Source organism: Narcine bancroftii, chromosome 3 (assembly GCF_036971445.1).
Source record: "Narcine bancroftii isolate sNarBan1 chromosome 3, sNarBan1.hap1, whole genome shotgun sequence".
In the NCBI taxonomy this organism is placed as follows: Eukaryota; Metazoa; Chordata; class Chondrichthyes; order Torpediniformes; family Narcinidae; genus Narcine; species Narcine bancroftii.
Genome location: NC_091471.1, coordinates 356,930,359 through 356,957,788, shown reverse-complemented (window position 1 = coordinate 356,957,788; position 27,430 = coordinate 356,930,359). Strand labels below are relative to the sequence as shown.

Sequence of the window (27,430 nt, the reverse complement as noted above, 5' to 3'; positions counted from 1 at the left end):
GGTGGAGATGAAAGATTGGCTAATAAGAAACAGTATATGAGCATAAATGCCTCTTTCTCTGGTTGGCAATTGTAACAAGTGGTGTCCCACAGGAATCAATACCATTATCAGCGTTTTTCAAGTTTTAATTATAACTTAGTTGAAGGCAGTAAAGATATGGTCGCTAAATTTGCTAACAGCACAAAGCTAACCAAATATGCTATGAAAAGGATGTTGAGTGGCAAAACTGCAATGCAACTAGATTAAGTAAATGGACAAAAATTTTGTAAATAAAATAATGTGAGGTTGTCAATTTTGGCAGTTATATAGGTAAAAATTTAGGGGGTCAACTCTTACATGCATTCTACTTTTGACTGGAGTAAGTACCTGTGTCATTCAGGGCGTAGGGAGCTCGGATGGGCGGGCGGCTGGGGCCTAGATGAGGGTCTGCAGTCAGTCGTCAGGAGCCTCAGATGGGAGGGCAGCTGGGGCAAAAAAAATAGGGGGGTCGACTTTTACATGGTATTGACTATTTGCACATGCAAATAGGGAAAATGAATATAAAATCTGTGAAGATGCACTTCATTTATATAGGGCTTTCGTGGGCCTTTGTCTGGAGTACTGCATTTTATTTGCCTCTTATTCAAGGAAAGATTTAGAGAGTTGAAAGTTGTTTAGAGACTTTTTACTAAACTATTACAGTAAAAACCCTGGTGCCTAATTAATGTACCTGCATTAGGTATAAACAGTGAAAAAGACAAAAATTACTAGACTGTACTTGCACTACACAAACTTCATTTGCATGAAGATATGAATCTTCATGCATTTTACATTATTTTCAGTTATATACTTTGAAAACATTTAACCATCGCTGCATCTGCAGGTTCCTTCCCCTCTCCCCCATGGAGCTGCCCATAAGATGAACAATGACATTATAGATAATTAACCCCTCTCCTCCAAGTTTACAGATAAAGCCTCTGACTGAATCAATTCTTACTAAGCAGGGATAAGGAGACATTTTAACAGTCACCCCAAAGGCGAGCGGCATTCAATCATTTCTTCATCCTGGGCGATGCCATTGCTGTTCACTCATTATTAAAATTGTTGAAAATTGATATCTAAATATATAAAATTCCTAACTAGGAGAGAAAAATATTGGTAATGAAATCTAATTAAGTAATACAAGATATCTTTCTACCTGATGAAAACAATTCTCTCAATTTATCTTTTAAAAACTAGGTGAAGTTAATGAATATCATTTATAACCAGAAGACATTCCTACGGGGCAAGGGGAGGGTTCAGTCGCAGAGCAGTTTTATTTGAAGAAGTGTTTTGATAAACCTTGCTCTTTTATAACCCTTTGGAGTAAGATAAAGATGTGCATCTACCTCATGGAAATTCAGCACCTCAAACTTAGAAAAAGATTTTCCACTGTTCTGCGCATTCAAATTTCACAGCTTATCGTTAAAGCAGTTTGGTTTTCCTGTTCTATTTTGTAATTTCTAATGACACTTGTTACAAACATTTTTTTTACACATCTTCAATCTGATGTGTTTAAGCACCTGTATACTCTTAATATTTAGTTAATCAGTGGACAAATGTTAACAATTTTCCATACATTATGAACTCCAGTTATTTCAATGCACTCTCGTTCACGCCTCTTGTTTATATTAATTGTGTGAACCGTCTGTCAGTGTGTATATCTCTTCCTTCGCCACCCCCTCACTCTTCATTTGACCTTTCCCAATGCCCCCTCTCAAGTTCAAGACCACTATCATCTGATTTTACATATACTCCCCTACAAAACAGGATCTCTCCAGACCATGGTGCAAGCAGAAAAACACCATACACGCTACATAAAGATCACATAAATAATCAAAGCAAATAATTACAACTACAGTAGAATTTCCTGCACGCAATGTGTATTTCATGCTACTTGTGTACAAAGCAATTGCGCTGCCATTATATATGGTACAGTAAATATATAGCCTATAATACATATGGTTTGATAGACATAAACACCTTTGTTACTGGCTTATGTATGTACTGTACTGTCTTTTTCATCGATATTTTAATGTGAATTTTCCCTACTTACAAATAAAATGTTTACCATATAACAGTGTATGCTTCGACTCTAAGGCAGCAACATCCAATCTCGTGCATGGCGCATCTCTTGAGTGTTATATATGATAGGGTGTTTGCACAACATCCAAATCACATTACGTCCTATTTCACACATTGTATCGTGGATGTTAAGTTCGATCCTGACCACCAGTAAAGGCTGTGTGTCTTTCTAGTAGCCCGCGCCTACCCACACATCTCAATAATGTGTTAATCGGCATTTATAAAGATGGAGTAGATGGTAGGAGATATGGAGGCAGTTAACAGGATGTAAGAGAGAATGGGCGACTGACAAATTGTATAGAGGATTGATGGAATTGCTCTGAAAGGTAGCATGGAGCCAATGAGCCAAATGGCCTCCTATTATCAAGAGCAGGTAGGAAAAATATGGTATCAGCCCAGACACATTTAAATAAAAACTCAATAAATGGCTGTGTAAAAGTAGAATAGTGTGTGAGATGAAGGAGGTCTACATAGAGTAGAAACATGGACTTTAGTAAGGGTTTTGTCAAGGTTCCAGATGGGAGGTTCGTCAGGAAGCTTCAGACATTCTGTATTCACGGTGAGGTAATAAACTGGATTCGACAATGACTGGGCGGGAGAAACCAGAGAGTAGTGGTGGATGATTGCTTCGCAGACTGGAGGCCTGTGACTAGTGGTGTGCCTCCGGGATCGGTACTGGGACCAGTGTTGTTTGATGTCTATATAAATAATCTTGATAATAATGCAGTACATTGGATCAGCAAGTTTCCAGTTGACAATAAGTTTGAAGGTGTGTGGACAGCAAAGGTTTTAAATCTTGCAGAAGGTTCTGGACCAGCTGGAAAATGGCAGATGGAATTTAATGCAGACAAGTGTGAGGTGTTGCATTTTGGAAGAAAGGACATACACAGTGAATGGTCGGGCACTGAGGAGTGCGGTAGAAGAGAGAGAGCTGGGAATACCGATCCATAATTCCCTGAAAGTGGCATTACAGGTGGATAGGGTTGTAAATAGAGTTTTTGGCATAATGGCCTTCATAAATCAAAATACTGAGTAAAGGAGTTGGGATGTTATGGTAAAGTTGTAGAAGACCTAGATGAGGCCAAATTTGGAGGATTGTGTGCAGTTTTGGTCACCTAACTACAGGAAAGATATCAATTAGATAGAAAGAGTGCAGAGAAGATTTACAAGGATGTTGTCTAGTCTTCAGAAATGAGTTACAGGAAAAGGTTAAACAGGTTAGGACTTCATTCCGTGGAGCGTAGAAGAATGAGGGGAGATTTGATCAAGGTATTTAAAATTATGAGGAGGATTGACAGAGTAAATGTAGAGAGGCTTTTTCCATTGAGGGTCGGTGAGATACAGACCAGAGGGCATGGTTTAGGAATGAAAGGGAAATAGTTTAGGGGCAACATGAGGGGGAACTTCTTCACATAGAGAGTGGTGGGAGCGTAGAACAAGCTGCCAGGTCAAGTGGTGAATGCAGGCTCAATTTTAACATTTAAATAGGTACATAAATGAAAAAAGTATGGAAGGCTATGGGCTATCAGCACAGATTAGAAGGGGCGAAGAAGCCTGTTACTGTGCTGTAGTATACTATCGTTTGAGGAGGAAACCATTCAGCCCCATGCCCTGATACTTCAGTTTAAATAAATCATGAAAAATTTGCAGCTCCAATGGCCTTTCTTGGTTTTATAAACTCTTAGTATGCTTGACTAACAAAAATCAGACATTTTTCACTGAGAAACTTGTCAATTTGGATTGCACTAATATTTTTAATGCTGATTAAGTAGGATTGAATATGTTGATAACAAGTTGTTTTCAGCTTTGCACAATAGTATTTCTATGAATTGGACCTGTCAGTCCATAACTATTTCAAATCTGCACCCCATTCCCTTCCTGACTTGTCTGTCCATGGTCTCATGATTGTCCAACCAATACCACCCTTAAATTGGAGGAGCAACATTTAATTTTCTAACTGGATGGCATTAGCATCGACTTCTCAGTTTTTTGCTATCCTACTCTTCATTCTTCCTCCTTTCCCATTGTCTTTGTCTTCTTTCCTCTAGTTCTCTTCTCTCTCCAATCACAAAACCATCCCCCCTCCCCCCGCTTGCTGGTGTGCCTTCCCTCCCTTATCTACCTCTTCCCTCCTATCTTACTGCCTTTGGGACTTCCATTACCCCCCCCCCCCCCCCCCATCACTTTATTCAGGCGCCTGCCTACATTTTGTCGTACATTGAAGAGCTCAAGCCCAAAATGTTGATTATGTATCTTTGGTGTGTAAAGTACCCCGTTTGACCTGCTGAGTTTCTTCCGTGTTGCGTGTTTATTTCAACCACGGTGTTTGCAGAAGTTCATGTTCTACCCTAATCCTTATTTCTTAGGTGGTCTCTTGGGACTGAGGATAAATGGCTTTATGAGGACAGTGCAGGCCCTCCAAATGTTGGCACGGGCGGCAGGGATTTAACCAATGGTGCACTCCATTCGCTGAGAGCACTTGTCCTCTGATGGCTCCCAAAATGTGGACTTGAAGTCATCAATGGCGTTCCTAATGTCAAATTTGTCAATGACACCACAGTCATCCAGCAGAATCACAGACAGCAATGTGGAAGAATCTAGGAGTGAGATAGAGCAGCTGGTTGAGTGGTGCCACCACAGTTTTACACTCAATGTTAGCAAAGAAGTAATTGTGGACTTTGGGAGGGGCAAATTAGGAGAACACAAACCAGTCCTCATCGAGCAGTCCACAGTGAAAAGGATGAAGAACTTCAAATTCCTAGATGTCAACAGCTCTGAAGATCTATCTTGGAGGCTCCATGTCAATGCAATCATGAAGGAGGAGTTTGAGGAGATTTGATATGTCACCAAAGTTTCTTGAAATTTCTACAGGTGTAGACCATTCTGACTAGTTGCATTACTGTCTGGTATGGAGCTGCCACTGTACAGGAGAGGGAAAAGCTGCAGAGAGGTGTGAACTCAGCCAGCACCATCATGGGCACCAACCTTCACTCCATCGAGGACACTACAAGAGGGACGGTGTCTTAAGAAAGCAGCCTCTATCTTCAAGGACCCTCACAACCTGGCCATGCCCTATTCCCTCTGCTACCATCAGGAAGGAGATACAGGAGCCTGAAACCCAATGGTCTAGAAACAGCCTCTTCTCCTTTGCCATCAGATTTCTGAATGGCCAATGAATCACAGACACTATATCACTTTTGTCTTCTTTTGCACTCATTTATTTATTTTTTTAAACCGTAATTATAGCAATTTTGCATCTGTAATGCTGCACAAAGCAGCACATTTTGTGAAATGTTCATGACAATAATCTGATTTTGGTTCCAGTGCACCTTCATCAATTTATTTATTCATGGGCCAGGGACTCCCATGAGTTGGTGGGGATATTACATTTTTTTTAAGAGCCTTCTAAATCTTTTTCTTTGTCCATCTGGTAATTTTTATTTTCCTGTGACGGAGCTTGGAATGGAGTGTCTTCTTTGGGAGTGGGGCATGCAACTGTGGACTCTGAATCTTGAACCCTCTGACTCAGAGGCAAGAGTGCCAAAGCTGATGCTGAGAAATTACTTATTTTATGCAGCTTAATTCATTCATTATGCTACACTGGATGCCAAAACATTGATGAAAATACAAAAGGAAAAATTATTCAAGATTACTTTCTAGCTTAATGTTGCTAAGCAACTTTCGTTTTCCAACCAACTGAAGAGAGAGTTGGCAAGAGTTTTAAAAGTTAATATTTTTTAAATGAATCATGTCTTCAGTGGCCTAAATTGAGCTTCTATGGTTTTCATTAGGAATCAGATTAATAGAATTTGTGTTGGACCGGTATACAAACATGTTAATAATGCGAGAATGATGGAAAACACTAAGTTTTCATGCGAGTTTGAGGTCTTAACAAAATCAACCAAGATTAATTGGACTCTAAAGACATACATACATAGGTTCGTCAATACCTATGGGAGCATTTGTTCCTTGAACTTCTAAAATTTGAATTTTATTGACTTCAATGGGAAGAGAACATGGTCAGTATGAACAAGTTGGACAGAAGGGTCCATTCCGATGCTGTAAAACACTGACTCTGTGAACTTCACATTTTAAAATCTTGAATTATACTGCGTGGTAGAAGTCCATTCCAGCCGCCCAAGTGCACTCAATTAACTTTCCAACCTTGTACGTTTTGGAGGGTGGGAGGAAACTGGAGCACCAAGAAAAAAAAGCCCATGCAAGTCACAGGGAGAAATTACAAGCTCCTTACTGACAGCGGCGATTCAAACTTGGGTCACTGGCGCCGTAATAGGTTTGCACTAACTGCTACACTAACCATGCTAGTCTATTTCAAAAAGTACATTATTGTATTTCCCATTTAGTGCATGTGATTAAGTTTATATATTTAGTATAGTAAAACCTCGTTAGAACGCGGTAGTTGGGGGTTCAAGATTTCATACCGCGTTACAGCCGAGTTGCGGAACAGATGCACATATGTCAGAGTGCCCACGGATAATCAAACCCAAATATTACCAGTTTTCGAAGGATCCACTTTATCTATAATTAACAATTTCAAAGAAAGAAAGTAAGCACATTCTTTTAATATTGGGATTCTGAATTTTAATCAACTTATTTGCGAAGTTTAGGGTCCACAGACACCCGCGCTATAAGCGATTCCACAGAGTAACAAATCGCGTTCTAACGAGATTCACTGTATTTAAATACACAGGAAACTTATGCTGCATTTTTAAGATTGGGATTGATTTGTTTTTCTGTGGCCTAAATATTCAGAGATACAAAAACAAGATGAACAATTGGGATAAGAATTGGAATCTGAAAAAATAGCAAAATAGACTTATGAGACTGAACATTCAGAACTAAATTCAGAGGGCATAGAGCATATGGAATTTATTTCCATAGGGAGAGGTTGGAGTGAATAGCGTAGGAAATCTGGACAAGCTTGTGAGGGTGAAGAGAAGAGTGGTTTATGCTGATGGAAGTGAATGAGGAAAGGCATGAGTGAAGATACATATCGGCAAGGACTTGTGCCAAATGATCTATTTCTATCAAAGATTTCCTGAGTATATGGCATGGACCAGATGAAATTTGTCACTTTCCTCTTTGACAGAAGAGACAAGCCTTCGTGGGTGGAGAATGATCTACACAAAGTCAAAGAGAGAGTAGCAGAAGATCTTGTATATAAATGGGATGCTACATTTATTTCTGGTGGAAAAGAAGCACCTTTAACAATGCATATTTTGAATATTTGGTATAAATTGAATAATTTAATTGGAACAAAAGGAACAATATCTCCAAATATGCCCTTGACTCAATATAGATTAATTCCTTTAACAATGGATAATAAGATTCTATACATGGTCCTGGAAAGGGATCAGGTAGGTAAATCATTGTTTTCTGCAAGGGCAATTAATGTCACTTGAATAGTTAAAAAATAGATATAATATTTTTAACAACACAATCTTCTACTACTTTCAACTAAGAGCTTTTTTCAGAGATGAATTAGGACTGGCCATGATGTTACCAGAATGCATTGAAATGGAGATTCTGACTTGAAAGGGGAAACACAAGAAAGTTTACATTTGCAATGTATTCCCTACTTCAGTCGGGAACTTCTAAGCAAGAGCTATATAAATCAAAACAAAGATGGGAATCAGACTTGAATATTAGTATTGGTGATTAAAAACTGGTCCGATTTATGTCAGGACAGCAAGACCGATACAATAAATGTAAGATCAAGAATGGCACAATATAACTTTTTGCATCAGGTACATCTTTCTTACCCTGCAGAAATTACATAAATTCTAATATATCGGATGTATATTTTAGATTAGGTTAAGAAACGGGAACTTTTTTACATTCCACCTGGTCATGCTCTAAAGTGAAACATTTTGGAAAAAATTTAAGAATTTTATTAGACCAGATTTTTGGGAAAAATTCCCACAAAGTCCAGAATTGTTTCTCTTAGGAAATACTGTGGACATAAGACCTAAAATAACAAATTATAGTTACAGGCTTTATCAAGTAACAATTAGAATTTCTTAAAATTGCATTGTTGGTGGCCAAGAAATGTATTGCAGTTACTCGGAGGACTGATTCCCCTCTGGATATAGGCCGATGGAATGCGGAAATGCACAGTTATGTTTCCCTGAAGAAAATTACTCTAATCTAAGAAAGAAGTTTAACATGTTTTTGCAGGTTTGAATATTTAGGGATACTTATTCTGTTCCTGAGTTGTACACCCTTGTTCTTTTCCTTATCTGAGATTGAGGTAAAAATAATTAGAACTTCTGAGGTGGATCCCAACAGGTCCTCTTCCTTTCCTCCTTTTTCTTGCTTTCCTGTTTCTTTCTTACTTATCTATTTTCTCTTTCCTTTCTTTTTTCTATCTTGGTGTTTTGTTTGGAGGAGGAATGGGGCTGTTTGGAAATATGGACAACTGGTATCATTGATTTTTTTTTCATTTCAATTTATGTATTTAGATAATGTTTAATTCTTGATACATGTTTGACAACAGCATTAAAAAAAGTACAGTGAAACCTCATTAGAATGCGCTTGTCTGTGGACCCTATCGTTGATTTGAGGATGCCAGGTGAACAGTGGCTGACAGCCACAAACTCAAAAATGGACTTTTATGACTCATTTACAAGATGTGTATGTTAATATGTGGTGTTTAAAGGGTTTGAGTCACAGTATTCTGTCTTCCTGCTTCCTGAATCATGACGTATATGCATCTGTTCCACGACTTGGCTGTAACATGGTATGAAATCATGGACCCCAACTACCGCGTTCTAATGAGGTTTTACTGTATTCAAAAATAAAAATGCCCTGCGTATGTAATCCCATATCTATTTGGTCCATCTGACAAAATTGGTGCCAACACCAATATTGAAACCTTTTACCTTGCATTTCAACGTCTTTTTTTAAAATTCATGTCATATCTGTAATAAAATTATGTTTTAAAAAATGTATATTTCAGAAACCGTTCTGTAATTATTTCCTTTCTGGAACAGGCTGCACATATTACAAGTGATCATTCCCAGAAATGTAATGTTTGCACTGGGAGGCCACGTCAACTTTGGTTTGATTTGAATCTTTGTTACATAGATACACCGTTTGAGCTGCTGAGTTTCTCCAGCATTGTGTTTTTACTTCAACCATGATGTCTGCAGACTTTCCCTTTTTTGACTTCTACCACCAGGCTACAATATCTTTATTGGCTTGAAAATAAACTATGACTTTTTAAAAAAAATTCTTGGGGCAAAAATCAAGTTTTGTATGCAGGATTCAGAAGGAAGTTTTGTTTGTTGTCGGGGCGGCTAGTCCTGCTGTGTAGTGGCATTGCATTTCTTATCTTGTATTTTCTAGGTAATCCCATTCGAGTGCCACTCTAACCGAGATTACATCAGGCAGCAGAGTTCATCTTTATTAAGTAATCTTTGGAGCAGTCAAATAATTCAGTGCAACTGCTTAAGAGGTGAAAATATATCTCTCTGTCTGCAGCACCAAGCACACTACAAAGCAATGCCTGCATTGGTGTTATCTTGTGCCATGCAAAACCTGACAATTTCATTAACTGAAAGTACAAGAAATGGAGGAAATAGAGTTACAGGCTTTATCAACGACAGTTGGTGTGGGGGTGGGGGGGATCCACATTCATTGAGCAAAGAGTACACTAAGTGTCCTGTGCATTGTCCAGGGAACTGATGTGGTGGAGGAATTGGAAAAAAGGAATGGCATACTTACCAAGAGGCAGGGTGTGTGGAGGTATAATCCAGGTTGCTGTGGGAGTCGATGGATTTGAAATAGATATTCATAGAAAGTTTATCCCCTGAGATGTAGTCAGAGAAGTCACAGAAGTGGAGAAAGGTGTCAGAAACAGGCCAGGTAAATTTAAGGGCTAGGAAGTTCTGCCTCCTCTGGTTTTGGAAATTGTGGGTCAACTCATATTACATTTTAGGCACTAATGACTTTTTATAGCTTTATCCATACATTTAAAACACATATTTTGAAAGCCTCCTCTCCCAGCACACCCTTGGGCTGGACTTAGCTTTGTTCATACATGCAACCTCCGCAAAATTCTCCCATTCTATTTTTTTTATGATATCACCACTAGAATTTACTTTAACGCACCAGCAACTCATCTATCTTCACAAATATGGGTTGTAAATGTCAATTAATAATTTGGCTGTGGGCATAATCCTCCAATGTCATTCTCAATTTGTTGCTATTAAATTAACTAGTGTATTGTTAAAGGTCACCCAAGTTAACACAGTTCAGGAGTTGAAAGAGGTTTTTGTGGTTCTAATGGCCACAGTATCATCCATTTATGCAGTAAAATATTAGACAATGTAAATAGAAAATATTAGAAATGTTCAGCAGGTAAGGCAGCATGAGTGGGAAGAGAAATAGTCAACGTTTCTGGTTAAAGACCCTGTTCTGAGATTGCCCCTCGCTCTCTTCTAACAAAGTCTTCAACATGAAACGTTGGCAGGCTGAGTATTTCCACCGTTGCTTTTTTTATTATTTTAGATTTCGAACATATACTTTTTTGTTATTTTCAAAATGTTAGACAAGGTGGATGTGAGACTTGAGTGCAATCTCTCTGATATCTTTTACAGTAATACCTCAAGAATGCTGGTCATTGAGAATGGCAATCGTGCAATATTTAACAAAATCGTGGTGTTAACTCAATTACAAAATATATTTCCCTCTTGGCTGGCATCCTCAAAACCAAGCCTGCTGCTTAAGCAGAACTGACATTTGTGGGTTTCCTCCGGGGAAGTATTTGTACCTCTCTCTTGGAATTGTTGAAACAGGACTTGGGAAGTAAACCTTGATTGCTTCACATTTACCGACTGAGGTTGTCACTCAGTGATGTAATGTAGGCGGTTTCAGTAGGAGCCCACGGCTGGACCACTGACCGAGTTGGAATGCCACGTCCTTTCATTTAAGTAAAGGAAATGGAAAAATAAATTCTATTTTAATTGTTTAAGAGATCAAAACTAATTGAACAATGCCAAAAAATAGATGAGTAACCATTATGGTCAGAATGACATATGTAGTTATAACTTGTGGCTCAGCTCATATTTCCCTCTTTGTAGTCCGATTCTCACAAAGAACAATAACAAATTAAGTAATGCTCAAGGCATCTGAAAAACCATAGCATTGCCAGATAACAGTAAATGGATTAAGGGAGTGATTTGCAAATGCATGTCATCGTGAAAAATCTTTGTCTCATATCTAGTTGCTCTGCAATTATTTTGTGGATTGGGGGAAATAATGACCCTGATTTCTGTACCAGCACAATCTAGAGACCTCTGTGAGAATATGCATACAATTAGCACAAAGTGATTCTTGTATTGCCAAATTACTTGGAGAAAAACACACAGGATCTCAGCCGATCTTGCATCATCCATGGGAGGTAGAGATCTATTTCAGGCCTGAGCCCTTCTTCAAGGAATAAGCAAAAAGCAGGAAGGTGTCAGAATAAAGATTTGCTAGTTAGACAAAGTACCACAGGGAAAATTTTGCATGGTATTGCAAGCTGTAAGGAGAGCAGCAAGTTAAAGAGATCAGCAGGCAATAAACTCCATGAACAGATACCTGCAACTACTGTGTAGGCATCGAAATAAAAAGAATGAACTTTGCACAAAACTCCATCGTGAAATAACAAGGACATGTTGGTGAACTCCAGTGCAATATTGATTGTTGAAGTGTAGGAAGGTGACATTTTACCAATAAGATATGAATTGAGAATTAGTTTTCGTTCTCAGGAGGATGTGGGGAGCTTTTTTGGAAAAGGAGCAAAGTGTTTAGCCCAATATTCTTGTTGAAATACTTCAGCAGATTATCTTCCCTCTTCTCTCTGCTGTTTCTGCAACTTGGTTTTGTTTCTGGGCATTGTTGCATATTATTGCTATGTGCAGGTCCAGCTTTCTGATAAGAGGTTCAAGATCACAGTTTATAGGCCTGCATCTGGACATTTGCTAATAGAAGCAACATTAACTCAAATTACAGTGTTAAGGGTCCATGATCATTCTAACACATTAAACCTCAGCTTATTTATTCTTAGGTCTGCTGCCAATGTCCAGCTTTTCACTTCCAAGCCCAGTGACTTGGAGAGTTTTAATTTTTTTTTAATTTAGTGATTCAGCGTGATAACATGCCCAACTTTTCCACAAGCCTGTGCTGCCTGGATACACCCACTTCACCAATTGTTGATTACACAAAAAGGCTGGAGAAACTCAGCACATCATGCAACATTCTTTATGTAGCAAAGATAAAGATACATAACGTGGCTAATTGCCTTTGGAAATTTGGAGCAAACTGGAGCACCTGGAGGAGACCTACGCAGATAGGGGGAGAACATACAAACTTCTTACAGTGGTGGATTCAAACCTGGGTTTCTGCCGCTGTGATCTCTTTGGCTTGGCTTCGCGGACGAAGATTTATGGAGGGGGTAAATGTCCACGTCAGCTGCAGGCTCGTTTGTGGCTGACAAGTCCGATGCGGGACAGGCAGACACGGTTGCAGCGGTTGCAGGGGAAAATTGGTTGGTTGGGGTTGGGTGTTGGGTTTTTCCTCCTTTGCCTTTTGTCAGTGAGGTGGGCTCTGCGGTCTTCTTCAAAGGAGGTTGCTGCCCGCCAAACTGTGAGGCGCCAAGATGCGCAGTTTGAGGCGATATCAGCCCACTGGCGGTGGTCAATGTGGCAGGCACCAAGAGATTTCTTTAGGCAGTCCTTGTATCTCTTTGGTGCACCTCTGTCACGGTGGCCAGTGGAGAGCTCGCCATATAACACGATCTTGGGAAGGCGATGGTCCTCCATTCTGGAGACGTGACCCATCCAGCGCAGCTGGATCTTCAGCAGCGTGGACTCGATGCTGTCGACCTCTGCCATCTCGAGTACTTCGACGTTAGGGGTGTAAGCCGCTGTGATAGCATTGCGCTAAGCATACTGCCCTTGCACATATGGACCACATCACTCTGTGCTTCAGAGCAACTCATTACTGGTGAACAAAAACAGAAAATGCTAGAAGCAATCATCAGGTCAAGCAAAATTAGTTACAAGAGAAACAGCTGACATTTCAGATCAAGAATTCTTCATCCAAATTGGAAATGACAAAAGAAGCACATTCTGTTACAGAGAGGGGAAGGTGCAATCCCCATTTGGGAGAAGACAGAAAAGAAAAAAAACTAGAAAGGGAATGGACAGGATACCTGACCTACTGAATACAGATTTTTTTTTGAGCTTATGAGGCCACGATGGACTATCTCACAGTTTGTGACTGGTAAACCACATGACCAAGAGGAATAGTCAGACATTACCAGTTCCAATGGAATCTTTGTGGCAGGGTTTTGTTGATGACATAGACCTCACTGTTGGGTCCTTGTTAGCACAGCGGTGAGAGAAAACCTCAACATTCTACTTTGATATGATGTATGTGAGTGACCTATTGACCAGATACTTGCAAGCTATGGCATGGAATGCAGGCGGTTACATCCTACGAGACAAGGCCAAACACCATAAATGGCTGTGATGCTTCACGAGCTGATGAGCTGAACACCTTTTATGCTCACTTTGAAAATGAGAACTCAACTGTACCAATGAGAATCCCTACAGAAGCTGGTGGCTCTGTGAAATCCATCTCTGAGACCAACATCAGAACATCCTTCAAGAGTGTGAACGCTCACAAGGCGTCAGGCCCTGATGACGAACCTGGCGGAGTACTGAAAATCTGTGCCAACCAACTAGCTGGAATGTTCACGGAGATTTCCCACCTCTCATCTCTGCCGTCAGAAGTTCTCGTCTGCTTCAAAAAGGCATCAACCATACCAGACCCAATAAGAGCAGAGTAAGCTGCCTCAATGACTAATACCCATTAGCGCTCACATCTACTGTGATGAGATGCTGTGACAGGTTGGTCATGGCCAGAATTATCTAGTACCTCAGAAGACCTAGATGCACTACAATTCGCCTACTGCCACAATCGCTCCACAGCAGACACAATCTCACTGGCCCTCAGCACAGCTCTCGATCACCTAGACAATGGCAACATGTACATCAGGCTACTCTTCATCAACTACTGCTCAGCTTTCAACATCATCATAACATCAGTACATTTCAACAAGCTCCAAAACCTGGGCCAAGTGGATCCTTGACATCCTCATCGAAAAACCACAGTTGGTATGAATTGGAAACAATATCGTCTCCTCCGTAACAATCAACACAGGTGCATCTCAAGGAAGTGTGCTTAACCCACTGCTCAACTCATTCTACACCCATGACGTGTGGCACAATTATAATTCCATCTACATATTTGCCAATGACAACAGAATTACAAACGGCAAGAGTGAGATAGATCAGCTAGTTGAATGGTGTCACGGCAACCATCTTGCACTCAACGTTAGCCAAACTAAAGGACTGATTGTGGGCATCAGGAGGAGGAAATCAGGAGAACATGAACCGATCCTCACTGAGGGGTCAGCAGTGGAAACGGTTAAGAATGTTAAATTCCTGGTTGTCAATGTCATCTGTCCTGGGGCCTCCTTGTCAATGCAATCTCAAAGAAGGCTCTACCATGAGGAATTTGAGGAGATTTGGTTTTTCAAAAAAAGACGCTTGCAAAATCTCTACAGGTGTACCATAGAGAGCATTCTGACTGGTTGCATTACTGTCTGGTAAGGAGGTGCCAATGCACAATACAAAGTGTTATTTACTGGCCAGCCCCATCATGGACATCAGCCTTCCCTCCACTGAGGACATCAACAAGAGGCAGTCTGTTAAGAAAGCAGCCTCTATCCTCAAGCACTCTCACCATCCAAGCCGTGCCCTCTTCACACTACTGCCATAGGAAGGAGAGCTTGAAGACAAACAGCCAACAGTTCAAAAATAGCTTCTTCCCCTCTGCCATCAGATTTCTAAATGGACAATGAACCAGACACTACCTCACTTTCTTCTCTTTTGCACTAATTTATTTATTTTTAAAGGTAACTGACAGCAATAGTTATACTGTAATGCTGCCGCAAATGAATGAATTTTGTAAATTCTGATTCTGCCTGTTCCAGGTAACTTGCTTGTTAGTTCATTGTTTCAGTTGGACCATTACTAGTAAATGCACACCAGATCAAATTGTTCAGCAATAAGGAGTCTTTATTCATAATAAAGCAAATTCTACTAGAGACCCTTTTTGCTAAAATTATTGGTGATCTGAATAACTTGTTATTAAAAAAGAACATGTTTTAAATTGTAGCTAAACACTGTTGATTTCGTTTTCAAAGTTAAAAATTGCTTTGTAAATGATTAAACCAGCAAACAATGCTAGGCAGCCTCAAAGATCCAATCAACCAAACAGATCACAGATCAATGAAAATGCCAATAGAGGTACTCAGTGTTTGAAGATACCTTTTTTTTATGCTGGCCTTCATCAGAGCATTGATTCTAGGGACCTCACCTTACAACTGTACAAGATGTTAGTGAGGCCACACCTTGAGTATTCTGCACAGTTCTGGTCATCCAGCTGTAGGTAAAGTATCATTAATATGGAAAGGGGGCAGCAAAGGATCCTGACAATGTTACCAGGATTGGTAGGCTTAAGAAGAGGCAGGGACTTTTCTCCCTGGAGTAAAGGAGGCTAAGAGGAAAGGGGGGGGCAACGGCAGGGGTGGACAAGGGGAGATCTTAAGAGGTTTAAAAAATCATGGGACATAGATAAGGTAAATAGTCATAGTCTTTTCCCACAGTAAGAAAATCTAAACCGAGAGGACATAATTTAAGATGAGAGGGGAACGATTTAAAAGGGACGAGAAGGATGCTTTCTTCAAGCGGAGGATGGTAGATATATGGAATGAGCTGCCAGAGAAAGCATAGATGGGGAATATTGTAGGATTTAAAAGTCATTTAGACAGGTACGTGGATAGGAAGGGTTTAGAATAGTGATTCCCAAAGTGGGCGCTGCTGCTCCCCTGTGGGCAGTGGAAAGATCCAAGGGGGTTGTGAGGAAAAAGGGAGCAATGAATGTTTGTTTTTGATAATGTGCTCTGGATAGGACACGAGCTACATTCACATCTGCAAGGTTTGTAAGAATTCCAAATTATCTTCGAGTTGTAATCTACATTAAAATTGCATTTTAATACACTGACCATCCCCCCCCCCCCCCCCCATTTTTGACCCCAACCATCCACCTATTGAGCTTCCAAAGGCTGATCCTTGTCCCGACCACCCAATCATCGAGTTCCCGGTGGCTGATCCTCTCCCTGACCACCCAAGCATCGGGGTCCCGACGGCTGATCCTCGCCATGACCGCCTGCCCATCAAGCCCCCAACTGTTGAATCTCGTCCTGACCACCTGTCCATTGAACTCCTGTCAGCCCGAAGAAAACATAGTTACAGTGAGATGTAAATTTACCCTTTCATATTGCTAAATAAATCGGTCTAGGAAAAGTTTTACTTGTGAAATACATATGCTTGTATATTGTGTTAGATTACCTGTTGTTTGAAATTTGTGCTAGATCTAATACCAAGAAAGGGGAGTGTGTTCCTTATGTGTGGGGAGGGGGGAGGGAAACGTTAGGCATGTGGCCTGGGAGCCAAGAGGGTGCCAAGCCTGAAAAGGTTTGGGAGACACTGATTTAGAAGAATATGGGTTGAATGCAGGCAAATGGGATCAGCTTGGTTGCCATGGTCAAGATTGGCTGAAGGGCCTGTTCTCTGCTATAGAACTCTTTGAGATCAATGTTTAAGTTCCTTTTCAGAAGGGAAGTTTGGACGAAAGCAGCCTACTTAGTTTTCTAAACCTGTTTCACTACTTGTTAAGGCTTGGATGTTCTGCGTTACTTCATGTTTACCCCATATCTCATTCAAAAATGTCAATCTCAGATTCAAACTGAACTTTCTGATCTTTGACCAGTTATTATGCATATGGCTTTATTCCTGCAAGACTTGGCTTTCATTTTTGGACACTTGTCCAATATTCCAAGAATTCTCGGAGATGCAATGAGATCAGCCTCAACTGCACTTCAAGCATGTCCCAAATTTCTATTTTGGAATTATTATTTTGGCAGTGATTCCTTAAGTCATTTTATTAAATTGAGGACTTAATGGGCCTTTATTATTCTGACATTATCAGTATTAAGTCCAAAAAAAAATTCCAGTACTCTGTTCAGATACTCTGACAACAGGCAGTTTTACAAACGTTCCAATTCTGTTTTATTTCCTGAGAATAACAGTTGTTTCCCGACTGCCAATTTTATCATGGAAATGGAGGAACAGATGAGGAGCAGTTTTCTTGTCCTGTTTTGCAACGTGATGTCTTGCAAACCTTCGAGATTCTTGAGAAATTACAAAATAACCTTTGATGTGTTTGCAGCACATTGTTTCAGAAGAATGTTTTATCGCAAGGTAACCAGTTTTTCCTCAGCTTATTAGGTGCTGGACTGAAACCAACAGCATGGGCCAGAGAAAATTCCTTGAAGTAATAAATCCTTCTCTTCAGGCAAAGCATATTGTCTTTTTTTTTTGCCAATAGCACAGTGTAATACCTACTGAGTTCCAGTCTCCCCAAAATACAATCGGGCTGGTGTCTCTGGGAACTTACTGAACAGCTTTAACTGCTCTGACTTCATTTGCTTTCTCTGCTAATGGTCTGTGCTGGAAGTTGCAAGATGCTGCTGTGATGTTTGTGATGTGTATTTCACACTTGTGTGCATGTAGGATCACAACAACAGGTGTGAGCGTGAGCACGCGCTCGTCAACACACATACTTAAACATTCCTTTTAAAAACTTTGGGTTGCGGTATTGCAGCCTCTGTTCCTCAGAATTACCTACGACCTGACATTCAATCTTGTGAATGTAGCTATAAATTGATCTATTTGTCTTGGGAAATATGATAGGACATGTGAATTGTGTGAACAATCTATTATTTTTGCCCAAAAATATACTGTATTCACAAAAAAAACCATTCAAAGACTTTTCACATCTTTTATGACATATCCATACATTTCCATCAACCTTGTTACATACATTGTTGAATTACATTATTGCCACAATCTGTATTATGTTGAAACAATTAATAACATCTGCTCAGCAGTACTTTGACATTTTTATAGAGAATGCCATGTAGTGCTACTCACCCCGCCTTTCTGGCATGGTGACTCATTTAGGAGCCCAAAGTGTGGTCTGCCAGGAAGAAGAAATCTTAATCTGTGGGAAAGGGATGTGAACTGTCCTTCCCAGCACTCATTACACGCTTGCACAAACTTTCTGGAAGTACAGTAAGTAAGGCTGCATATTTCATCACATGCAAAATAGATGCTCTGGAACCAGATCCTCTAGATCACAAATATATATTTTAAAAGGCACCCTGTTCCTTTCCATTATTACACTGAACCAGCGCCAAATACGAGATGCCTGGAAATGGTCCTCAGTAAAGATGTACCATTGTTTCACCATCTGAGTTTAAAGTACTAGTGTATGTTGGTTGTCAAGATTCCTTTATTGCCATCTAATAAAAACAGCTCAATATTATATGGAATTTGCTTTTGTCTGCCGTAAGATGGAGAGATTCGCCATTGGCAGAAATTGCCTGAAGTGCCTCTTGCAGTCATAGAAAGAGAAGCGAAAGAGAGCCCCCGAGTGTTTGTGGGTTCACCTCCAACGCTCGTGCAGCCGCAGAGTCCAGTCCAAACCATCAGCAGCCCAAGTTCCAGACCTGAACGTCCAACATGATCTATGTTGCTCTATGCCTTTTTTAAAAAAACTGACCCTGCATGGAGTGGCCAAATCTGGAGCATTTTTCTGAAGGTTGGCTTGTTTAATCATGCATTCAGTCCTTTGTAGGTTGGAGAAAATAGCAACAGTGCAGGGAAACTAAAAGATAGCCATTAAGGGCCAAAAAAGTTGTTGGACTATTTGTTAAGCTAACAGCCAATCTGTTATTTTGTGGCCATTTTCTTGACGGATCCCAGTGTTTAGTGCCTGGGGTAGAGAGATGCATTGTTTAATTTAGGCCAGACAAACTCAAATAGTCTTCATCGGTCAAATCCTCTACCCAGAAAACTGAGTGGTGAATGTACGCTGCCCCTTCTCTCAGCGTGGAGATCAAAGGGGAACTCAGCTCAACCTGTTAACTCACCTTCTCTTAAGCAGCAACCAGTTTGCCTTTCTTCTTGCTCTTAGTTTGTTAACTTCCAGCATTTCATGTAAAACTATTCTGTTTTTCTGTATTGATTAACCTGACATTTCCCCACATTTGGTGACTTCTTGTTCTTAATCCAGACTTGGCCACCTTGTGGAGACTGTCCAGGAGATTTGGAAATTGCAGAAGATGTTAGAGCTTAAGCGGTTTCTGGATAGACACAGGAATACGCAGGGAATGGAGGGGCATATATGGGCAAGCTGCAGAGTCTTAGTTTAATTTGGGCATCAAGTTTGCCACAGACATTGTTGGCTGAAGGGCCTGGTCCTGTGTTGTACATTTCAATGCTCTGATTGTTCTTCCTTTCTCCAAACCCAAATATTGTTACTGCCAGAAATTGTGTCTGCACAAATTATGAGTCCATTTTGCAAGCTTTTTCAAGCTGATTCAGTAGATAATGGCGCCTTTGATTAAAATGTCATGGGTTCAAGAAAGAGTCCTGCATTTTCAGACTTGCCTTGAGTTAGGATGAGATCAGCATCCCAAGACATTTATTTGAAAAAAAATGAAGTGCTCGTAACATTCAAACAATGCTTGCCTATGTAATTTCTAAAATAGTTGCAAAAATTCTGAACACCAATTCTATATGTCCAGCTAACTGGTGGATTAAACGAGAAAGGAATTTTAACAGTTGAAAATGTATAGATAATTATAAAATCAAGGAGCATGGACATTGTGAATAGTTCCAGCCTTCTACTCAGTGTAGGGGAGTCTACAACCAGAGGGTGCAGGCTTAAAGTGCGATTTACAAGGGATCTAAGGGGAAACTTTTTGCACAGAGATGGAACAAGCTGCCAGAGGATCCTGTAGAGGTGGGTACAATTAAGACTTTTAAAGGGGTCCAGTAAAATCCCTGTTACCTGGAATTCAAGAAACTGGGAGCCTCAAGCAACTGGCAAAAAAAAAATCAAAAATAAATAGGTTAAAAAAATACAGAAGTTTATAATTGGCGCGCTTTGTCATTAGTTCACCTATCACGCAGCATGCAACCTCAAGCAACTACGAAATTCACTAATCTAGCAATCCCCATAGGTGCCAGATACCAGAGGTATATGGATAAGGAAAGTTTAGAGGGATATGGAGCAAACACAGGCAAATGGAACTAGTTCAGGCAGGCAAGTTGGAGTAAAGGGCCTGTTGTAGCTCTGTGATAATGCCAATGTCTGAAGTGATGCCAGATAGATAGGTGAAAAACGATGTGGCAGTGGAGAAGACCACCCCTCCTCCATACAATCAGGTGCTATGTCTTACAGTGACCGATGCTAAGCAAAGTCAACCCAAGAAAAGTTGGTGGACTGGATAACATTCCCAGCAGATTGTGTTCAGAGGTTGTGCGGTCAGCTAGCAGATCTCCTCACCAACATCTTTAACATCTCCCTGAGTAGCGCTGTGGTCCCATCATGCTTCAAAACTGCCACTATCCTCCTTATGCCAAAGAAGTCGTCTGTGTCCTACCTCAACGATAACCGCCCTGTCGCATTCATGTCCATTGTCATGAAGTGCTTCAAGAGGCTCATCATGGGGCACATCAAGCCCCTGCTGTCCCCCCCTCACTGGACCCCCTACCGTTTCCATATAGATCCAACTGCTTAATGGATGATGCTATCACCACCGCCCTATGTCTATCCCTCACCCACCTGGAAAATAAAGACTCGATATGTTCAAATGCTGTTTATTCAACTCAATCATACCTCAGTACCTGATAAGGAAGTTGAGCCTGTTGGGTCTAAACACTTCCCTCTGCAATTGGATTCTCAACTTCCTGATGGGGAGACCTCAGGCCATCCGGATCCGAAACAGCACATCCAAGACTACACACTGAGCATGGGGGACCCCAGGGCTGCGTGTTTAGTCCACTGCTCTTCACCCTGCTGACCCACGATTATGCAGCCAAGCACACCTCCAACTATATCATCAAGTTTACAGATGACCCAACAGTGGTGGGCCTTATCAGTAAGAACGAGGAGGCAGCAGACAGAGATGAAGTGAAGACATTAACAAACTGGTTAAAAAAAATGAAAGAGATGTTTGTGACCTCAGGAGGGCCCGGAGAGATCACACTCCCCTAATCGTTGATGGGTCTACTATTGAGGTCGTCAAGAGTATCAAGTTCCTGGGAGTGCACTTGACGGAGTGTTCCCTTAGCACCAACTCCATAGCAAAGGAAGCCCAGCAGTGCCTCTACTTCCTGCAAAGGCTGAGGAAAGTTCATCTCCCACCCTCCATCCTCACTACATTCTACAGGGGATGTATTGAGAGCATCCTGTGCAACTGTATCACTACCTGGTTTGGAAGCTGTACCACCTCAGACCGCAGAGGATAGTGAAGAAAGCAGGAAAGGCCACTGGGGAACCTCTTCATAGCATGAAGGACATCTACTACACTCGATGCATGCAGAAAGGAATCTACATTGTGAAAACTCCACACATCTCACATGTAAACTGCTCTCCCTTCTGCCATCTGGCAGGAGGTACCATAGCACTCGGGACCTTGCGTCCAGAGTGGGAAACGGCATGTTAATATGCTCTATGGTCTTGGGGAAAGGCAGTCTCATCCTACCATGCGAACAATAAGTAAAGTTGGCTTGACTTGAGAACTTAACCTGAAACAGTACAGTAATATATTCTGAGGCATGAGATAATGGCTAATTCAAAATATGACTCAATGTCCATTGCGTAATTAGCATAGCTGAGCAGAGATTGAGAGATTTGGTTACTTGCACATGATAGGAAAAGCTGACTGATTGCCAGTTTATGTTAGTTTTCCTACCTCAGTCTCCTTTCCTCTAGCTCCCATACCCGGCTTAGCCCTCTGCCCTATCACTTCGGCTTCTCTCTCTTCTATCCTCCCACCAGTATCCACCTCGCTTCCCCTCCTCCACCCTCCCCCTTTCTCCTCCCCCCTCCCCACCACCTCACCTCCCCCCCCCCACCTTTTTATTCAGATTTCTACCTGCTTTTCCACATTCCCTTCAAAGGGCTCAGGCCCGAAACTCCAATTAACTTTACTTCCCATAGGTGCCCGAAAGTCCAATTAACTTTACTTCCCATAGGTGCCACATGACCTGTTGAGTTTCTCCACCATTTTTGTGCATTTCAAATAAACAGAGCTTTGATCTAAAGGAAAGCACTTCCAGCAATACAAAATCCGCTCAATGCTGAATTGTGTTTTCAGAATTTGATGGTTGATTTTAACTCTCCAACATTTACATCTTATTTTCCCTGCTGTCTTTCAAGAACTTGGACATGAATTCCTTTATTAAATGTAGTGGTGGAGACAAGGGCAGTTGTAACATTTCAAAGGTATGGACATATACATGGATAGGGAAGATTTTAGAGGGATTTGGGGAAAACACAGGCAAATGGAACCAGCTTGGTCAACGTGGACAAGTTGAGCAGAAGGGCTGTGATTCATCACGAGGAGTTGAGACTGATAATGAAGAGCTTTGCTATTCCTATATGTCACATTTTAAATAACACAGTATCAATCAACTTTCAAATCAAAAACTGGAATATGAGCAGATTAAAATAATATATAAAAAACAGCAATTTTGTATATTTTATTTAATCTTGTCCTTTATCTTATTTTGTTTCTTTTTGTGTCTGATGTACTTGATTTCACAGTCCAAACCAAAGGTCAATGATCCAGTGATCATCAGGGGATCAGAGATGGAGAGGATGAGCAAATTTAAATTCGTGGGAGTCTCTATTTCAGAGGGCCTTTCCTCAACCCAACATACGAATGTGTATTTAAAGCAGAGATTGAGAGGTATTTGATCAATATGGGCAGAAAGCCAGGGAGAGGGGCTGAGTGGGAGGATGGATCCGTTTATAATTAGAATGGCGGAGCAGACTCAATGGGCTAATGGGCCTACCTCGGCTCCTATATCTTGTGATTGCCATTTTTCTTTTGTATTTCATATATCTCATAGATTAAGAAAATACAAGATACATATTGATTTCTTGTGTGCCCACATTATTGATATCAAGGTCCCAGGTACCCCATTGATACCTTTGGGCTGTTGCCAGCTTACATTTCCAGCAGGTTAAGGATAATGTCATTTTGTTATATTGAGTTAGATGAAGCTACCTGACAGTATCTAATTAATTTAGTTTCAGTTCCACTGCCTACAATAGAAAGGCCATAAAATACCAATAGCTTTGCTCATCCTGCTTTTGGGCTGTATTATTTTATTGAATACTTTATTATAGTCATCGTGGCTATCTCTCGAAGTCGAGGATGATGCTCTTTGTTCCATTGATTGATTTATGGGCTTTCAAGTGGCTTATAAGTCCAATCTTAGAAAGTGACCCACAGAGCAAAGATACCTGTGTGTGTATTTGTTTAACGTGGCACTCCAAGAACCACATGATATTTCACAATCAACTGACTAATCCCAATGGCATGAAACCCACAATGATTGGAGCTGATGGATTTGTTGCAGCATTCGTCTGACTTCACAGCCATTGAGTTTGAAGTAACTTCATCTTCCTGTTTCACCATTGAGGTCTTGGTTGGATTGTTCTTTGTCAGCGACCTCACCCTCGACTTTTCCACAACGGTTGGCCCTACTAGGAGCAGAGCTCCAGATGGTATCACTCTTGGGATCTCAGGACCACTCAAACTTCCCCACCATGACAAGATGACAATCCAGGGAGAAGCAATTGCTGGAAATCAGGTTGCACCAACTGTACTACTAGATTCACACAAAGCTAAATAAGCAAAAAAGATGCGATTAAGGGGAATAATAATGTAAAAATAATGATTAAATCATTAAGTTCTGTCAAAATTAACTCAGGTGGAACTATTTAGTGTTCTACAATTCACACAATTACGACCCTACTGGGTCGGTGATGGTCCAGTGAGGGGCTCTGTGGCCAGTGAGGAACATGGAGTCAGTGGACTGTTGGTGATTTAAGGTGAAGACCCTTACAGGCTGCTAGTGACTGCAGTCGTAGGACTCACACCAGGCTGTGGACTGCTGGAGGCTTGCTCGAGACCGGGTGAAGGGGTAGCAGGCATTGGAACCTGGATGTGAGAGAGCGCTGAAGGCTTCCTGATCACGTTGAAGGTCTGGATCTGGAGCTTGGGCTGTTGATGGTTTGGACTGAAGTCTGTGTGGCTGCAGTAGTGATGGAGGTGAATCAGGGGCACTGGGGCAATTTCTGTTGATGGGGAATCTTTGACTGCCTTATGGCAGACTGAAGGTGATTTTTGTAATATTATATTTGTAAAAGAATCTTGATTGTACGAATCGGATCATTTTCGATTTTTCTTCCTGCAGAACTTCAGAGTCAAACTTCTAAGCTGTTTGGAATGGAGGCTGCTTTGTTTGTGCTCAATGGGACAATGGCCAACCTGATTTCAGGTCAGTGTAATAACAGTAAGACCCCCCCCCCCCCCACCTTCAAGCTTTTAAAACTACTATTGTCCATAATGGAGTTCAACAGGAAAAAGTTTCTGGGGTCTTTGGCAGACTTCATAAAGACTATGAAGAACCGGTATGGACTTGAAGGGCCGACATGGCCTGTTTCCGTGCTGTAAACGGTTATATGGTTATATATAGTAAACCGCATAAATGAATGTTATTTCTTTGATCTCTGGATTCACTGAATGTGCGTCAAAGTTCAGTCTAATTCTACTCTAATTTTTATTGAGCAGTGACATGTTTATTATAAAAACACAATGCTGGAGAAACTCAGCAGGTCAATATACTTTATATGTCAAAGATGATCAACATTTTTGGGCTTGAACCCTTCATCAAGGTAGGCAGGTGCCTGAACAAAATGGTTGGGTGGGGGAAGAAGGGGCAGGGGAGGAGCGCAGTCCTACAGATAGGAGGTAATCAGTGGATAAGGGAGGGAGGGCACACCATCAAGTGGGGTAGCAGGATGGGCTTGTGAATGGAGAGGGAAGGGGGGTGGAGAACTGGAGGAAAATAAGTCAGATGGGGAAGACAGGAAGGAGGCTAGCAGAAACTGGAGAACTCGATGTTAACACCATCCAGTTGGAGAGTGCCCAGACAGAAAATCTGCTCCTCCAATTTATGGGTGGCCTTGGTTTAGCAGTACTTAGGCCAGGGACAGAATTGTCATCGCGGGAGTGGAGCACAGAATTGAAATGGCTGGTCACTGATGGGGACAGAATGAAGGTGCTCAGTGATGGAAAATTAGATGTTGTTGGTGGTCTTGGTTTTACAGAACTTGAGGTATGTTTATCATGAGCCCTGAGCCAGCAATGTTGCTAACAAAATTGTTCAGCGTGATGAAAAGTTTGAGCAGACTTGAGTGAGGTTGCAGTAAAGCCCATGAAATTTCCATTGTCAGAATCTACCACAAGGAGAAGTGTAAGTTTAGGAGTATGATTGTACAATGTACAGATGGAATGAAAGGCTTAATTACTGCAGTTATGCAGGTTTGTTAAATACATAACATCTCTTAAGAAGAGAAAAAGGAATAAGGAAGACATATATCTAATAATAAACATTCACAGTTGATTGTAGCGCTGACAGATCTTTGGTGGCACGTAGAACATAGAAATCTACTGCACAGTACAGGCCCTTCAGCCACAGTGTTATTATCTAATAACCTACTCCAACAACTGCCTAGAATTTTCTTACTGCATACCCCTTCATTTTTCTCAGTTCCATGTACCTAATAGTCTTTTAAAATATCTTCTTGTATGTGCCTTCGCCACTATTGCTGGCAGTGCATCGCATGCACCCACCACTCTCTGGCAGTGCATCGCATGCGCCCACCACTCTCTGGCAGTGCATCGCATGCGCCCACCACTCTCTGGCAGTGCATCGCATGCGCCCACCACTCTCTGGCAGTGCATCGCATGCGCCCACCACTCTCTGGCAGTGCATCGCATGCGCCCACCACTCTCTGGCAGTGCATCGCATGCGCCCACCACTCTCTGGCAGTGCATCGCATGCGCCCACCACTCTCTGGCAGTGTATCGCATGCGCCCACCACTCCCTGGCAGTGCATCGCATGCGCCCACCACTCTCTGGCAGTGCATCGCATGCGCCCACCACTCTCTGGCAGTGCATCGCATGCGCCCACCACTCTCTGGCAGTGCATCGCATGCGCCCACCACTCTCTGGCAGTGCATCGCATGCGCCCACCACTCTCTGGCAGTGCATCGCATGCGCCCACCACTCTCTGGCAGTGCATCGCATGCGCCCACCACTCTCTGGCAGTGCATTGCATGCGCCCACCACTCTCTGGCAGTGCATCGCCTGCGCCCACCACTCTCTGGCAGTGCATTGCATGCGCCCACCACTCTCTGGCAGTGCATTGCATGCGCCCACCACTCTCTGGCAGTGCATTGCATGCGTCCACCACTCTCTGGCAGTGCATCGCATGCGCCCACCACTCTCTGGCAGTGCATTGCATGCGCCCACCACTCTCTGGCAGTGCATTGCATGCGCCCACCACTCTCTGGCAGTGCATCGCATGCACCCACCACTCTCTGGCAGTGCATCGCATGCACCCACCACTCTCTGGCAGTGCATTGCATGCACCCACCACTCTCTGTCTGGAAAAAACTTACCTCTTTCGTTACTGCTATGCATACTCCCAAACAATTTAAAACCATGGTGTTAGCCATTTCTGCCCTATGGCTTTTTTTAAATCCTCTTCCCATTCATACATTCAATGCCCCACATCACCCTTCATCCTCCATCATTCCAAGCAGAAAAGATCAAATTCACTCAACCTCTCTCATAAGGCATGCTCTCCAATCCAGGCAATCTCCTCTGCACCCTCTCCATTGTATCCACACCCTCCCTGTAGTGAAATCACAAGAATCAAATGCAGATTCCAAGTTGTAGTCCAAGACTTCATAAGAAAAGTAATACAGTGAAGAAGAGTCTGATAGCTTTTGGGGGAACATTTATTATTGAACCTAGAAATGCCAGATTTCAGGCTTCTGTACCTTCCGCCTGAAGATAGCAGCAGGAAGAGAGCATAGCCAGGCTCGAGGGGGTGCTTTGTCATGTTAGCTGCCTTTTTCATGTCGTCGATGTCCAGGAGGTACCAGAGTCCATGATGGACTTGGTTCTGTCTGCCAATTTATGAAACCTGCTACATTCCTGGGCAATTAAATTTCTAAACCAAGACCATG

General features: G+C 41.7%; 1 protein-coding gene across 1 annotated transcript in view; it reads left to right on the top strand.

Moving 5' to 3' along the window:
• tha1 (threonine aldolase 1) overlaps positions 1-27,430 on the top strand; it is a 58,265-nt gene that overhangs the window by 15,413 nt on the left and 15,422 nt on the right. Inside the window, 1 exon segment of the mRNA XM_069923296.1 lies at positions 24,585-24,668. Within this exon segment, the coding sequence (XP_069779397.1) occupies positions 24,585-24,668 (84 nt within the window).